This window comes from Dipodomys spectabilis, unplaced genomic scaffold (genome assembly GCF_019054845.1).
Source record: "Dipodomys spectabilis isolate Male_0828 unplaced genomic scaffold, ASM1905484v1 ptg000783l, whole genome shotgun sequence".
In the NCBI taxonomy this organism is placed as follows: domain Eukaryota; kingdom Metazoa; phylum Chordata; class Mammalia; order Rodentia; family Heteromyidae; genus Dipodomys; species Dipodomys spectabilis.
Window position 1 is genome coordinate 29,106,166 of NW_024871460.1, and position 12,874 is coordinate 29,119,039.

A 12,874-nucleotide genomic window follows, 5' to 3' on the forward strand; every position below is an offset into this window, starting at 1 on the left:
AGATTTTGTACATAACCTCTGTTTTCACTGTATTTAATGTTGGTATAATTTGGGGAGAGGAAGGAAAAAAACAAATTGTTTAAATAGGGATACAGGTGGACCCATTGCAACAATGAGATGTTGAAAAATGAACTTTACAACTTTACAACTTTGGCCAGGGGAAGCGGGAGCAGGGATGGGAAGGGGAAACAAAAGAGGAGGCAACAACGTTTAATAAGAAATGTACTTACAACCTTGCTTGTGTAATTGTAACCCCTCTGTATTATATTTTCACAATTAAGAAAAGATTTTGTACATTAAAAGTTCAATCTAAGGTTACTCGCCTACTTTTAGCAAAAGATGGAAGATATGATTATGAGCCACAGTTGGTGTCTGGTTGAAGCCACTTTATGAGAAAGTGCCAGGGAAGGGTAGAGCCCGTCTTTATAACTGGTAATAGTGTGTTATGTTAAGTGTTGTTAGGTTAGTACTATAATGGAAATATATAGAACTGGAAATTTGGAAGCAGTTCAAATCAGGTTTTTTATTTTGGGTGGGAAAGATGGTTGATGCCAGAGACCAAGTTTTTAACAGGTTACGACTTCCACACTGGTGAGAGTCCCCAGAGGAGATAAATTAAATTGACTTTTCAGTGAAATATCATTACTTTCAGTTTCTTACACACAAAGGAGTTTCTTACTCTCTAATAAAATTTAATTCCTTGATTCATCTACTAGTAACGTGTCAGTGATCACTTTGTCTGTGAAAGACGCATGTATAGTGGTAAGAGCTAGGGCCTTGTTACCTTGCTGTGAGTAGAATACCGTCTATGGGTAACTACATAGTCACAGAGTGTTTACTCACTGGCTCACTATACGTCCCCTAGCATCATGAAGTTATGTTGTTGCTTCTGGGCTCTATGTCACCTAGCATCATGAGGTTATGTTGTTGCTTCTGGGCTCTATGTCACCTAGCATCATGAGGTTATGTTGTTGCTTCTGGGCGAGAAAGGAAGAATGGTTAAATATTTTTTCAGTAGAGGAAAAGTCATGTGTTTTTAGAGATCTAAAATAAATATGTAATAAACAAGCATATGTAAATAAATCTGTTTTTTAGTTTGATGACCAGACATGGGCTTCTGAACAGAAAGACACAATCGATTTATCTCATTACTTGCTCAGATAAAGAAACTGAATGTCAAAGGCTAAGTAAATTCCAGAATGGTGGCATAAACTAAGTCCACCATGTGGAACTTGCTTCATTATAGATCTCAACAAATAATATTTCATTTTTGTTTTTTTTTGTATTTTGGGTGCTATTGCAATTTGAAATCAAGACCTGAAACTTATTGCATTAGTTGAGCTGAATTTCCAATCTTTTTGCTTCAGTTACTTCATATTTTCATTTCGAGTCTTGTGTTTTTCCATGGGGCCACCGGATCAAATCTTGCTCTTTATTCTTTATGACTAGGATGGCTTGTCATATGCAACACTCAGCTTTATTGTTTGAGATGGGGTCTGGATGACTGCCTGGCCTCATTAAATCCAGGAACCTCTTGAGCTCTCTCCCAAGTAGCTAGGAATATAGCCATGAGCCACCATATCTGGTCAAGAAATAACATTATTTACCCTTTAATATCTGAAGTATGGGGGCTCAGACATAATGACATGTCAAACTAACTTAACATACAATTCTGAAATTACATTTTGTCTTCTGTTATTTATAGTATTGTGATTCTATATCATTTTATATCATCAGGAGAGGAACACAGACAGTTAAAGCTTTAAGATGAAAAAACTTCAAACCCATTTGAGAAAAAAAAACACAACCTCCTCTAGCACTTTTTTATAGAAGTGTAAACATTTTCATTTATATTTTAGAAAATAAAATGAATAATTGATATAGCAAATTCTTCAACAGTTATATGCTTTGTAAGTATTGAGATTCAAATTTTGAAATATCTGCCCAGCTGAACTCTGATTATCGCAATTCTCTCTTTATAAAATAATACCAAACTTTTACTTTTAAGCCATGATTACAACTTCTCCAAAATCAAAGTTTCAAGTTAGTAAAACATAAACCTTCAGCTAGTTCTGTGTTTTGATACCAGCTATAGGATTATAGTCTGTTTAAATTGCACAGTTAACCCCAACATTGTCATTGTATAAAACACACTGGACAGTTTGCTCATAGAGAACTGTTACCTTTTGATTCACTTTATTTTTGTTTGTATTTCCTTTCTCTTTTGAGACAGAGTCCTGCTAGGTAATCCCAGCCTCCAGAGTGCTGGGCTTACACATATGCATCCCTATGACTCATCCCACTTTCTTAGAGAATAGAACATAATTTCTTTTTGAATTGCAAATAAATTGAAATTTTGGAAACAAATGAAAGTGCTTGAATGCCTAACTTTACTAATGCCAGAATATTTAAAAATTTAGCTCTAAATATTGAATTTATCAGAGTTGGACAAAAGGTAGTATCTGTTTCTCCACTTTAGAGAAATTGGTTATTGGAAGGATTCATGATGGATAGGTTTTATTGTCTAAAGTGAGATAATAAAAGAGGATAACACAAAATATGTGCAGGATTTATTCGGTCTATCACGTGGTGATGAATGTGAACAATTTGTGGTTGTCAGGAGGATGTAAAATTACAGAAGTGCAGAGAAGAACATGGGTCCTTCAAGCCTAGCATGGCTTAGTAGCCACACATAAAGGGCAGTAGTAACAGTGAATAGGCGGTAAAATAGCAGATCGTTGAAACAGAATTACAGGAACAGATTATCCATCCAGGCAGCCATTAATGTAAAACCAAATTAGGTTTGTTGCTTGCTTTTTTGCTTCTTTGTTTTTGTGTGTGTTTTAACAAACATCATCCAATTCAGTTTGAATCTTATTTTTAATTTATGGTGTGTTTATCTGGCAGTCATTTCTAGGTGAAGCTTCAAAAGACTTGCTGACCCCCTCTCACTGTTTCTTTGTCCCAGCCACACCTCCTCTGCTCCTTCTGTCTGCATAGACTTTATTATTCCTGTCACTCCCTGGAGAAGCCCTGTGGCTTCATTTACTGGCTGCCTATTTTTCCATTAGAATATTTCTGCTTCTGAGGTGTGACTTCCCAGGTTACTTGGATCAAACAGTGTATACTGGTTTTAGAAGCATAATCCCCACAATCATACTGTTCAAATAGTGTTTATACAATCACAGGCGAATATATAATAGCAATTCATGCTGAGATGACATTATTATTTTACATAATTAAATAATAAGGTATGAATTTTTAGTCTTGCTACATAAAATAAGGTCTATAAGTGTAGGATTAAACTCATGCCTTTGTATTAAAATAGCATCTTATCCATTTTCAGATACTATCAACTATTAACATATCTTAATCTTTTCAAAACCGCGTGTGTTTATATTGAATAATTGTATCCTCCTTTGGCAGGCAAACATGGTGTGTTTAATCTATAATTCTTGGGTAATTAAAAGTAATGATTACAATTGTGGTAAGCTCTACATTATGTCGATGAATTTAACCAGTTTCAAGTAACACATTCAGATATTATTTGACCTACTGTATGGCTTTTATATTAATTAGAACTAGTGTAAGAGAAATAGTAATAAATTCTTATTCCCCACAAAAATTAATTACCTGATATTGTCTTTGTTCTTTTAAATTATTAGGTTGGCTAGCAACTTTTTGTGAGCAAGCTCACTTAAGTTGCTTAATGAATATTGTTGTATATAGTATGCATAAAATAGATATTTTAAGCAAGTCAAGAATGCAGTCATAATATTCAGTGCATATTTTTTGAAACTAAGAAAATGAGGGAATGAGTCAGGTTGGGTGGCTTAGAAGAGAATATGAAGTGAGTAATATTCATCAAGATACATTATACTTATAAATTGACATGTTAAATGACAGACCATTTGTACAACCACTTAATAAAAAGATAATAAAATATTTAAAGATACTTTAGCATGAAAAATTCAAAACAATAAGAAAATAAGCCTGATATATTTTATATGAATTGTATATGAACTTTTAAATCTCCAACTTGCTACATAAAATAAGGTCTATAGGTACAGAGGTCAACTCATACCTTTGCATTAAAATACCATCTTACCCATTTTTTACATGCAATAAAATATTGACAAGTCTTAGACTCTGCTCAAAGTTTTTAAAACTTTGGTTTATTGTTATTTTGTGTATACAGTTTTATGTATTGAAGAATGACTAATGAGAGATTATTTCTTTTTTTTTTTTTTTTAGTCCAGTCGTGGGGCCTGAACTCTGGGCCTGGGCACTGCCCCTCAGCTCTTCAGCTCAAGGCTAGCGCTCTACCACTTGAGCCACAGCACCACTTCCGGCTTTTTTCTTTTTGCTTATGTGGTGCTGAGGAAGCGAACCCAGGGCCTCAGGCATGCAGGGCAAGCGCTCTACCACTGAGCCACCTTCCCAGCCCAAAGAGAGAGAGAGAGATTATTTCTTAAAGCATTTGATCTTTCTTTCAAAATGCATATTTTATATATATATATATATATATATATATATGGGAATATATGTGTGTGTTTAATCTAATGCATTGAGTAATATGAATATACATATTTTATTTAAACTATGCCTAGAAATTTAATTTGATTAAAATTCTTTTAATACAAGCAAGTACCTTTTCCACAAAATTATTGTAGAACTGCAGTAATATTTGAACTCTACATTGCCAGTTGAAATTTGTATATAGATATACTAAGAGCCAGAACAATTTGGACTTAACAATGTTCTGTGTGGTTTTTATTATTTTATTTAAATATTCAAGTTAATACTTAGACTTCCCTTTCAATTTAGGTAGAAAAGATGTGGTTTTCAGTAACTAATGGTCTCTTTTAAAAGTACTGAATATTCTAGGGAACTGAAATATTATAGCATTACAGGGTGGGTCTATCCTCAGTTGTTTTGGAAGAAGTGATAATAAGAGAAACCTTATATTCCCATTCTAAAAGATGAAAGCATTAACAAGAGCAGACACTAACTGGACTTTCTTCTCCTTTAAGATCTTAATGGCTTGATGCATTTTTCTCTGTACTTATATTGAAGTGCTTTAAATTTGCCCCTCTGCCTTGTGAGTCACTGCATACATGCAGGCAGTTCATGAATTGGTAAAGATACTCTGGTCCAGAGCAAGCTGTCAGCCAACATTTTGAGCTCTAAGTAAATGTTACTTTAAAATCTTCTTGTGACTAGTAGGCTTACTTTCTTTGAGCACAAACAAAACCTAAAGCTGTTTAAAGTAATAAAAACAAACATATTTAAACATTCCGAGAATGACCTCAGGGACAGCCCTAAGCCGTAGATATTACTTTTACTTTCAATTAAAATTTGTAAAGTTTGATAGATGAAAGCATCTCTGTGAAATGAATATTGTTCTCACAGTGATAATTGGAAAAGCATAAAGTATGTTTGGGGACTCATATTTTTCTCTTGGTAAAGATATGCCAAGCTACTGCATGGCGCAATTCCACCAGCCAGGGGTGGCATTTCCATTCTATTCTGCTACAAGACTGTTCGTATAGCCCACTGCAGCACCAACAGATACTTGGACTACAACTCTTATATTCATTCCACTGGGAGTTCTGCATTGGGCAGCCTGTATTTCTCAAGCATGGTCAGTGTATGTCAACACCTGTATATATGCTATAAAGCTGTTCAGAGATTGTTGCTACTTTATTTACATTAAAAAACAGATATTTGTCCTTACCTCAATTATCAAAGCATGAGCAATATCTCTGTTTTGAATAATGTAAAATGTTGCATTTTAGCAAACAGGTCAAGGTGAACAGAAACAAGTAAATTTTGTATGCAGCCATTATTTCTATTGCTTTTACTATTGATACTGGTATGACTACTACCTGATAATTTACAATTATTATGATGGTAATAGCAGTGGCTATCTATTAGACTGTAGTCCAACTGATTCACACAATTTAAGTACATTAATCTTTAAAGTACCTTAGTAAAGGAGGCAACATTATCATCTCACTTCGCAGATGAGGAAACTGAAGCATAGAAAGCAACCTTTACCTCCAGGCATCGGGCAGTGAGGTAGAAGGAAAAGTATGTTAGATTTCTTTGAAAATATGATGATGTATTTTCTCTATATAAAATCAACTTTGTCAGAGATCCATTAAAGTTTATTTGTTCAATAAATTTGACTTAAAATATGCACTAAAAATGCCATTGTAATTTTGAAAATCCAAGAGTGGCTGATTTATCCATGTAATATATAAACTAATTCATTTTTCACCTAACGGGCAGTTTCAGATAGTCATCTCCTTAGTCAATTCTATTTTTAAAATTTATTTTTAAATTGTATTGTCAAGGTGATATACAGAGGGGTTATGTAAGGTAGTCAGTACATTTATTGTGAATCTGGTTACCCCCTCCCTCATTTTCTCCCACTTTCCTGCCCTCCCAACCTCCCCCACACCAGTTGTACAGATCATTTCCAACATATTTTTTGTGAGTATCATTGTTGCATTGGTTCCCCCTTGTCCTTTGTCTCACCATTTTGTACAATAAGGAAATTATCAAGTGCCTGACATAATAAAGCAAAAACTGACTTTCATTCACACACTCTGGGTCATGTAGCATCACAGGACTCAAAAGGAAAACCCAAAGATATTTCCCCTTGGAAAACACAATAGGATAGATAGAAAACATAACAATGATCAAATGACAATCTCTAGAAATGATGTTAGACTATTATATGTGAATAAACATGAAACTCAGTGAATTGAAAGCATCATTTCACTTCCAAATACAAATGTTGCACTCTATTCTTCAGCTACAGAGCTTCATTTCAGAAACCTTATTTTTAACTTAGCTTTATTATTAGTAAAGATTCACAGCAAAAGACTACTTCCTGAAGATTGGAATAATGATCAAAAGTAAGAAGAAAATTTGGGGACATGAATTTATATGTACAAAAATCTCACAGCTACTTAAGTTAGAAGTTGAATCCTGAAACTAGATTTTAAAAATTGTTGAATGCTAAATTGAATGAAACTTTAATGACTCTCACATAGTTACAGACCTTCTAACAGCAGATTCCTTTTGGAAGCTATATCTCAGTCTGCAATTAGCCAAAAAAAATTTTAAAAAAGATTAGGAGGAAAAATATCTAAGGAATACTAGTGTTAAACCACTGATTCTTGTATATGCCTTCCCAAAATTCTATTTAGATTCAAATTGCAAGAAAATTACTTTTATCCCTGGACTTTATGGTTTGCTGCCTTCAATAATATTGTCTCATATTAAACTATTCATTGATTTCCTTTTAAAATTAATGATTAGGGGTGCTGGGAAGGTGGCTCAGTGGTAGAGTGCTTGCCTTGCATGCATGAGGCCCTGGGTTTGATTCCTCAGCACCATATAACAGAAAAAGCCAGAAGTGGCACTGTGGCTCAAGAGGTAGAGCACTAGCTTTGAGCTGAAGAGCTGAGGGACAGCACCCAGGCCCAGAGTTCAGGCCTTATGACCGACAAGAAAAATGATTAGAGATTTCAATAAATAACAGATATTACTGCTTTTTTTCAGCTGGATGAAAAAGCCTCGATGTGGTGTACCTGATCAGACAAGAGGTAGTTCCAAATTTAATATTCGTCGAAAACGATATGCATTAACAGGACAGAAGTGGCAACACAAACACATCACATACAGGTACAGAAAGAGAACAATTAATTGCTTTTCCATTGCAATTTGTTTTGACACAGTTTATATATTTTATGCACTTGGACTACATGTTAGCATTGGGTGTAATAATGTTAAAACTCAGTGGAAAGAGAATAAATTATCCACATGGGCACATTAGTTGAAACGTCTCCTTTGTATACTAGTGTTTCTCCTTTTGAATGGATTCCAGCACTCTGAAGGATTTTGTGATGCATATCTGAATTAGTGTCTTCTGAGATAAGTGTTTATAATATAAAAAGGAGAATCAAATAATTAAGTACATAAAAATTGTCTTTTAAATGAAGTACCTTGAGAATCAATAATTTACTCATAATCTCACTTTTATCATTTTGCTTCTTATCTTTTTAGAAACCATTGAAATATATAGTCTTTGTTGTATTATTTCAGTGAAGCAAAATTCTTTCCAAACTACAGTGACAACTGCTGATCATATAAATGCTTATGTTTATTTTCAACTGAACTGCTGCTTATGGAATACCAGTCCAATAGTGGCAGGCCCTGGGCATAAAATACAGGACCCTGTTTGTCCTCTGCAATTTGTAGTCATATAGAAAAGCTACAAAAAATGGAAAATGTGATTGAAATGTATAAACAAAACGCAAGAGAAATGCAAATGTCATCCAAACATTCTGAAAAATTAAAGTCTCCTTGAAAAATAACCTTATCGCCAAATCAGGACCTTGTTAAGCCAGTGGGCAGGGACAGACACTACATTGGAAAAAAGTGTAGGTAATCCATAAAATACATGAAGAGAATTTTGTAATTCATATTCTTTATCAGCAAGACTTTACAAACTGATTAAAGATAAAATGAGAAGCTCACAAAGGGCTTTTTTCCCCTCTCATTATTTTCTTTTCCATCTTTTTTATTCCTCTATTTTTTCTTCTCTCTTTCATTTGTTTCATCAGGAAAAAACTCAATATATGTTGGGTTCCTATCTACATAATTTGAATTTGCCACTGAGATTTGGTTACTTGAGGAATAATTTTTTTCTTGTGTCAGTCTGTATTCATGTCTTTCCAGAAAGCGTTACACTGGATTTTTGTTTTATGGAAATCAGGTCCAGGTCTAGTGCAGATAAGAAAAATTTAAGCAAAGCATTTTTAGGCCAATCCTGTGAAGTTGGTATTCAACCATCATTTACATTTTTTCAGTGGAATTTTAACTTTATAACTTTGATCTGACAATCTCTAAAATTGGCACTTGTAAAACTTGCTCTACCAATAAATTTATATATATATATATGTATGTATATATATATATATATATCCAGGAATGGCAATATTAATTCATATCTCTTCATGCCAGTTCATTCCAATGAATTTTCTGTAAGTAAATTCATTTATCAAATATTTCCTAGAGAGGGGAAAATTAGAGAGAAGGATTTCTAACCTTTAATGAAGAATAGAAAGATTTGTTTTTAAATTTTTTTCTGGCAAAATGACTATAAAAAGCCTTAACTCTACTCTTGACTAGGGTTAAGCCTAGGCATATAACTTAAAATGCATTTTTGTATAAAAGTAAAACATTAGGAAACAGGAAGAGTGAACATAAAGGTCAACTGTAAAGATATTGAATTTCTATCTTGAGAGAAATGTACAGCATTAAAGAGCTTTAATATATGGTGTCCTTAAAACATGTAGACAAGTAGTAACTGTTATAACTAGGAAATAAAGCAAGGACACTTCATAATCAATAGAAAAGCATCCACAAAATTAAAAACTGTCATAATTTGTTTCATATTCAAACAGTGGGAAATGTTCGGTAAAATCTTTAAGTAAGAAAGACAGCAAATGATGTTGACACCTGTACCTGTATTAACAACATGGTGTAGTTAAGAAGAGAGAAAGTCAATGTATAGGGTTTGAAAAGAATCTATCTTTACTCATAATTTGTTTAAAAGAAACTCTTAATAATTTAGAAATAATAAAAGCATATATCATCTTAAATTAATAAGAAATTTTCTTTTCAGGACAAATATAGGCTGCAGAAGTCACACAGCACACATAGTCTCTCTTGTTATTCAAATCTTCTTTAGGATGGTATACTTGTATCAAATGATGATTCAAATATGATGCATGATTCAAAAAATTGTACATTGAACTGTCCACTGTTTGTATTGTGCAATTCCCTGGGTTTGACAATTGTACAATGTCATTACCTACCATTAAAATTTCATGTACATTAGTTTCACTCCTTGAGACTCCCATATGTGATCTACTTATCCCTCTCACCTTCCTCAAAACCCCTACAAATCATTGATTTAAAAAAAAATCTGCAAGAATTATCCAAAGTCTTTTTAAACTAGCTTCTTTTCCTTAACAAATTACATTTAAGACTTCATCACAAATTATACAACTTGGTAGTTCATTTATTTTTATTACTGAATAATAATCAACACAGGTTTGTGCATTCTTTCACTGATTAAGGTCATCATGATTGTTTCCCAGGTTTTGGCTATTAGAAATGAGTCTAGTCTCTTCTCCCCACTTCTAAGTACCTATGAAAACTTCTGGAACAAGAGGTGTGTCTCAAGGCCTGAGGATTGTCAGGAAGAAAGAAGTAAGGAAAGAAAAAGAGAGAGAGGGAAGAAAGAGAGAGAGAGAGGGAAGGGAAGGAAGAAAGGAAGGAAGGAAGGAAGGAAGAAAGGAAGGTAGGCAGGCAAGCAGGCAGGAAGGAAGGAAGGAAAGAAAGAGGGAAGGAAGGAAGGAAGGAAGGAAGGAGAAAAGGCAGGAAGAAAGGAACGTTTTTTTATGTCTTTAGCTACCTTGTTTGTAATTTACTGTTATTTACTCACACTAAGTTGGCATGATGTAAGATTCTGTAGAAAGAAAATCACCTTAGCCTTGTGATTAAATTTCTTGTTTTTACAGGGGGCCTGGATATTAAGGCTTGATTTACAGAAACTTTTCTCCTCCCTTTGCTGAATGCATCCAAGACTTTTTATAAGTTGTTCAGTGTAAGAAACTGAAGTAGCCACCAGAAGTAAAACTCAAAAATGTATGAGATCCTCCCACACACTAGCCTTGGTGACAGATTTTTTTTTTAAGAGAGATGTTCAGTTTCAGATTAAGGAGATGGGGAGTGATGACCTCCAGCCTTTTCCCCCCCAAAATTGGAAGCCAGTATGCTTTAGCTGTCTTTCCCTCAGCACTCTTTCAGTACTGGGTCCTGGGGATTGAATCCAGGTCCTTAGCTGTGCTGGATAAATGCTCTACTTCCAAACTACATTTCCATGTTTGTTTGTTTACTTGCTTGTTTGTTGTTTTTCTCTATGCAGTTTTAACTGAAAGTCTTGTCCTTATAAGCAAAACACTCTTAACACTTTGAGCTCCACTCCCAGATCTTAAAAGGAAATATAAAGTATTAGCATAGGTATAGATAATATATTAGATAGTTTAATAGGCCAATAGTAAAGGAAGAGACACAGAAACAGAACCATGAATATATAAACAATTCATTTATACCAGGGTAGTCCTTTTAGATCAGTAATGAAAATATGGGCTATTTTATTCACAAAATTATTCAGTGATAGATCTTTATTCACAGAGATGACAATGAAAACATCAGTTTGTCCTAATTGACAAGATACAAATTCAACCATAGAACTATAAAGCTAAGGTCATTCTAGCCATTCTTAATCATTTTTCATTTCAGAAAAATCTCTTTATTTGACTTGAACATTTGACCTCAACATTTTGACAGGGCACCCTACTTCATGTCTATACTTTTAGGTATTGCCTATACCTTTTCTTTTAATGAGAAAAAGAGAAGAAGAGAAGAAAGAATGAGAGTCGAGTCATTATATTTAGAAGTGACTGCTGAGTTTCCATGCTGACAGTGGCCGAGTCCATTGTAGTTTTTAAGGTTATAGAAAACATAAAATGTGGCTAACAGTCCTATTTTAGAGTTAGAAAGACCTGTTTTTAAATCCTGCCTCTAAAGCTTACTTACATACATCCAGTTACTTCAATCTACTAAGCTGCAGTTCCTCATTGTGCAAAGGAAACATTACAGTAATTGAAGAATATTAACTAATATAGCAAACACAATAAACTCTGTATCATGCTTGAAACATTGTGCTTCATGAAGGCAACCTATCATCTCTAGTTCTTTTAATTTCATGGGCAATATCTGAAACTGTTGAGGGTATTTTAATGGGAATATTAAAAGGTGGGCACAAGGACTAAGAATATTACATTTTTAAATTAATATTTGAAAGAGTTTCCTAAAATATATTGAAGTATTACATATACAGTTTTTGTTTTTTATTATATTTATAATATTTTATTTATTTTTCTTATTATATTTATAAAGGTAAATACAAAACCTAGCATTTAAACTCATGAAGTAGTTATTTATGCAAAGAGCAGCTGAATTATGAGGTAAAGTGTGCCATTACCCGCAGACAAGATTTAGGGTGATATTCAAGATGATGGTGCCAGGTTGGGTGTCCAGGTATTTAATCTTGGAACTTAGAAGACTGAAGCAGAAGGATTGACAGTTAGGGGCCAGTCAGTCTAGTGAGTGTGACCTAGTCAAGGTACAAAGTTTTAAAAAGAAAAAAAGAGGGGGCTGGGAAGGTGGCTCGGTGGTAGAGCGCTTGCCTTGCATGCATGAGACCCTGGGTTTGATTCCTCAACGCCACATAAGCAAAAAGAAAAAAGCCAGAAGTGGCGCTGTGGCTCAAGTGGTAGAGCGCTAGCCTTGAGCTGAAGAGCTGAGGGACCGCATCCAGGCCCAGAGTTCAGGCCCCACGACCGGACCCCCTCAAAAAAAGAAAAAGAAAAAGAAAAAAAAAAGGTTATTGTGATAGTATTTCACTTTGGTTAGTGAACCAAAACTTACCTTGTGGACCTCTTATGGTCATCACAGTTGGCTATTTTCTGGCTGATTAATATACATTTCTTGAAAAGCAGCCAAAAGGCTAAGGTGCTGAGGAAAAGTCAAATTTAATGTGAGGATTTTCAACATAATGGAGAAATTTTCTTTGCCTTTTGGATGGGAAGGAATCACCAGTAATGTTCAAATATTCACAGGCTTTCAGAAAACAAATATTTTAAACTACAGGAAAATTAAATTAGCCATCTTCCAATTTTGTTCATCATTGGGTCATTAAAAGCAAGAAACTCACATGTTAAAT

The 12,874-nt window shown here is 34.1% G+C and overlaps 1 protein-coding gene across 1 annotated transcript in view; it reads left to right on the forward strand.

The window, feature by feature from the left end:
- Mmp16 (matrix metallopeptidase 16) overlaps positions 1 to 12,874 on the forward strand; it is a 237,477-nt gene that overhangs the window by 111,932 nt on the left and 112,671 nt on the right. The window contains exon 3 of the mRNA XM_042673081.1: positions 7,576 to 7,698. Coding sequence (XP_042529015.1) covers positions 7,576 to 7,698 — 123 coding nt within the window. The remainder of the gene's footprint in view (positions 1 to 7,575; positions 7,699 to 12,874) is intronic.